The sequence below is a fragment of the Anarrhichthys ocellatus genome, unplaced genomic scaffold (assembly GCF_004355925.1).
Source record: "Anarrhichthys ocellatus isolate YVR2014 unplaced genomic scaffold, GSC_Weel_1.0 scaffold8, whole genome shotgun sequence".
Lineage (NCBI taxonomy): Eukaryota > Metazoa > Chordata > Actinopteri > Perciformes > Anarhichadidae > Anarrhichthys > Anarrhichthys ocellatus.
In genome coordinates, this window is record NW_022280038.1 from 11,040,711 (window position 1) to 11,042,099 (window position 1,389).

The 1,389-nt window shown below is 43.0% G+C and overlaps 1 protein-coding gene across 7 annotated transcripts in view; it reads left to right on the plus strand.

The window, feature by feature from the left end:
• Window positions 1-67: 67 nt before the first annotated feature.
• The window catches only part of herc1 (HECT and RLD domain containing E3 ubiquitin protein ligase family member 1), a 39,178-nt gene continuing 37,856 nt past the window's right edge, over window positions 68-1,389 (plus strand). For 6 of the 7 annotated variants that reach the window (XM_031848260.1, XM_031848265.1, XM_031848261.1 and 3 more), the window contains exons 1-2: window positions 68-791; window positions 1,175-1,307. In XM_031848260.1, coding sequence (XP_031704120.1) covers window positions 597-791; window positions 1,175-1,307 — 328 coding nt within the window. In that variant the 5' untranslated portion in view covers window positions 68-596. The remainder of the gene's footprint in view (window positions 792-1,174; window positions 1,308-1,389) is intronic. The other variant, XM_031848267.1, reaches the window with a different exon arrangement.

A 1,389-nucleotide genomic window follows, 5' to 3' on the forward strand; every position in this document is an offset into this window, starting at 1 on the left:
AAACATTTAAGTGTGACAAACATGCAAAAAAATAAGAAATCAGGAAGCGGGCAAACACTTTTTCACACAACTGTATACTGCCAGGAATCTTGTGGAATAAAGTTTTACATTATTTATCTGAATCTGCAAAATAAATTAAGTTTTCAAAGAAATGTAGTGGCGTAAAAAGTTATAGAGCAGAATAATATGAATGTAAATACTTTAGTGTAAGTATAAGTACCTCAGGTCAAAAGGTGGTTTGCCGAACATTTTCTGCTTTGAAAACACGTCTTTCGTGTTCAATGTTCAATTCATTCTTTTATTCTTCAAGTAATGTGTCATATTTGATCAGAATACTGAAAGCAACAGAACTAAGTACACGTTGATGTCTGTTTATTTATCTCAAGTAAACTCTGCGTTGCGATATTCAACGTTCTCGCATTCCCCTGGTTCTTAATGTAAGATGCCGACCAGATTATCTGCCCAGAGAATCGTTTGTTTACATTCATCCTGATGCAAAATAAAAAAAGGTTTTTCTTGTGTAGCAAATGAACTCTCGTCGTGCAGCCCTGTGTTGCATAATGACAATAAACTATACCCTGACCGTGAGTCCTTGAATGTATCCCTCACATTGTACTTGTGTTGTTGTTGTTGTGCAGGATCAGGCGTTCGGTGAGCTGGAGAAGAACAGTGATAAGCTGCAGCAGGGCACGTCCTCCTCCGACAGCAGCCAGCCGGCTCACCTCCACCAGCTCCTGTGCTCCCTGCAGAAGCAGCTGTTGGCGTACTGCCACATCAACTCAGTCACCGAGGTACGGACACTCGGCTCGTCTTGTTCAAAAACGCCGACTCTCTCTTCCACGGATAGCGGCTTCATTATGTGGAAAATCACAGAGTTATTCAAACCTCTTGGTCTGGTGCCAATCGGATCATGTATTTTAGCGTTGAGATTATAGCTTCACCATTGAAAGGCAGAAGCCCTCTGATGTCCAATCTGATGAAGTTATTTACTCTTTAATGCACATCTAATCTCAGAACTCACATGGTCTTCTTCATGAAGCGTAAAAACTAGTGCTGGGCAAGTTAACGCGTTCATTTCGCGTTAACGCATTCATTAATTAACGCTGACAATTATTTTATCGCGCGTCTTATAAGCGTCTTGAGACATTACGGTCCTCGTGCTTTCTCTCTGCAGAACTGCAGCAGTGTGGCTTTACTCCACAAGCATCTGCAGCTCCTGCTGCCTCACGCCACCGACATCTTCTCCCGCTCTGCTGCTCTGATCAAAGAGAGTTCCTGGAACGGCAGCATACGAGAGAAGCTGCAAGGTGAAGAGGATCGGTTCATCTCTTGTGGCTGAAACCTCTCTCTCTCTCTCTCTCTCTCTCTCTCTCTCTCTCTCTCTCTCTC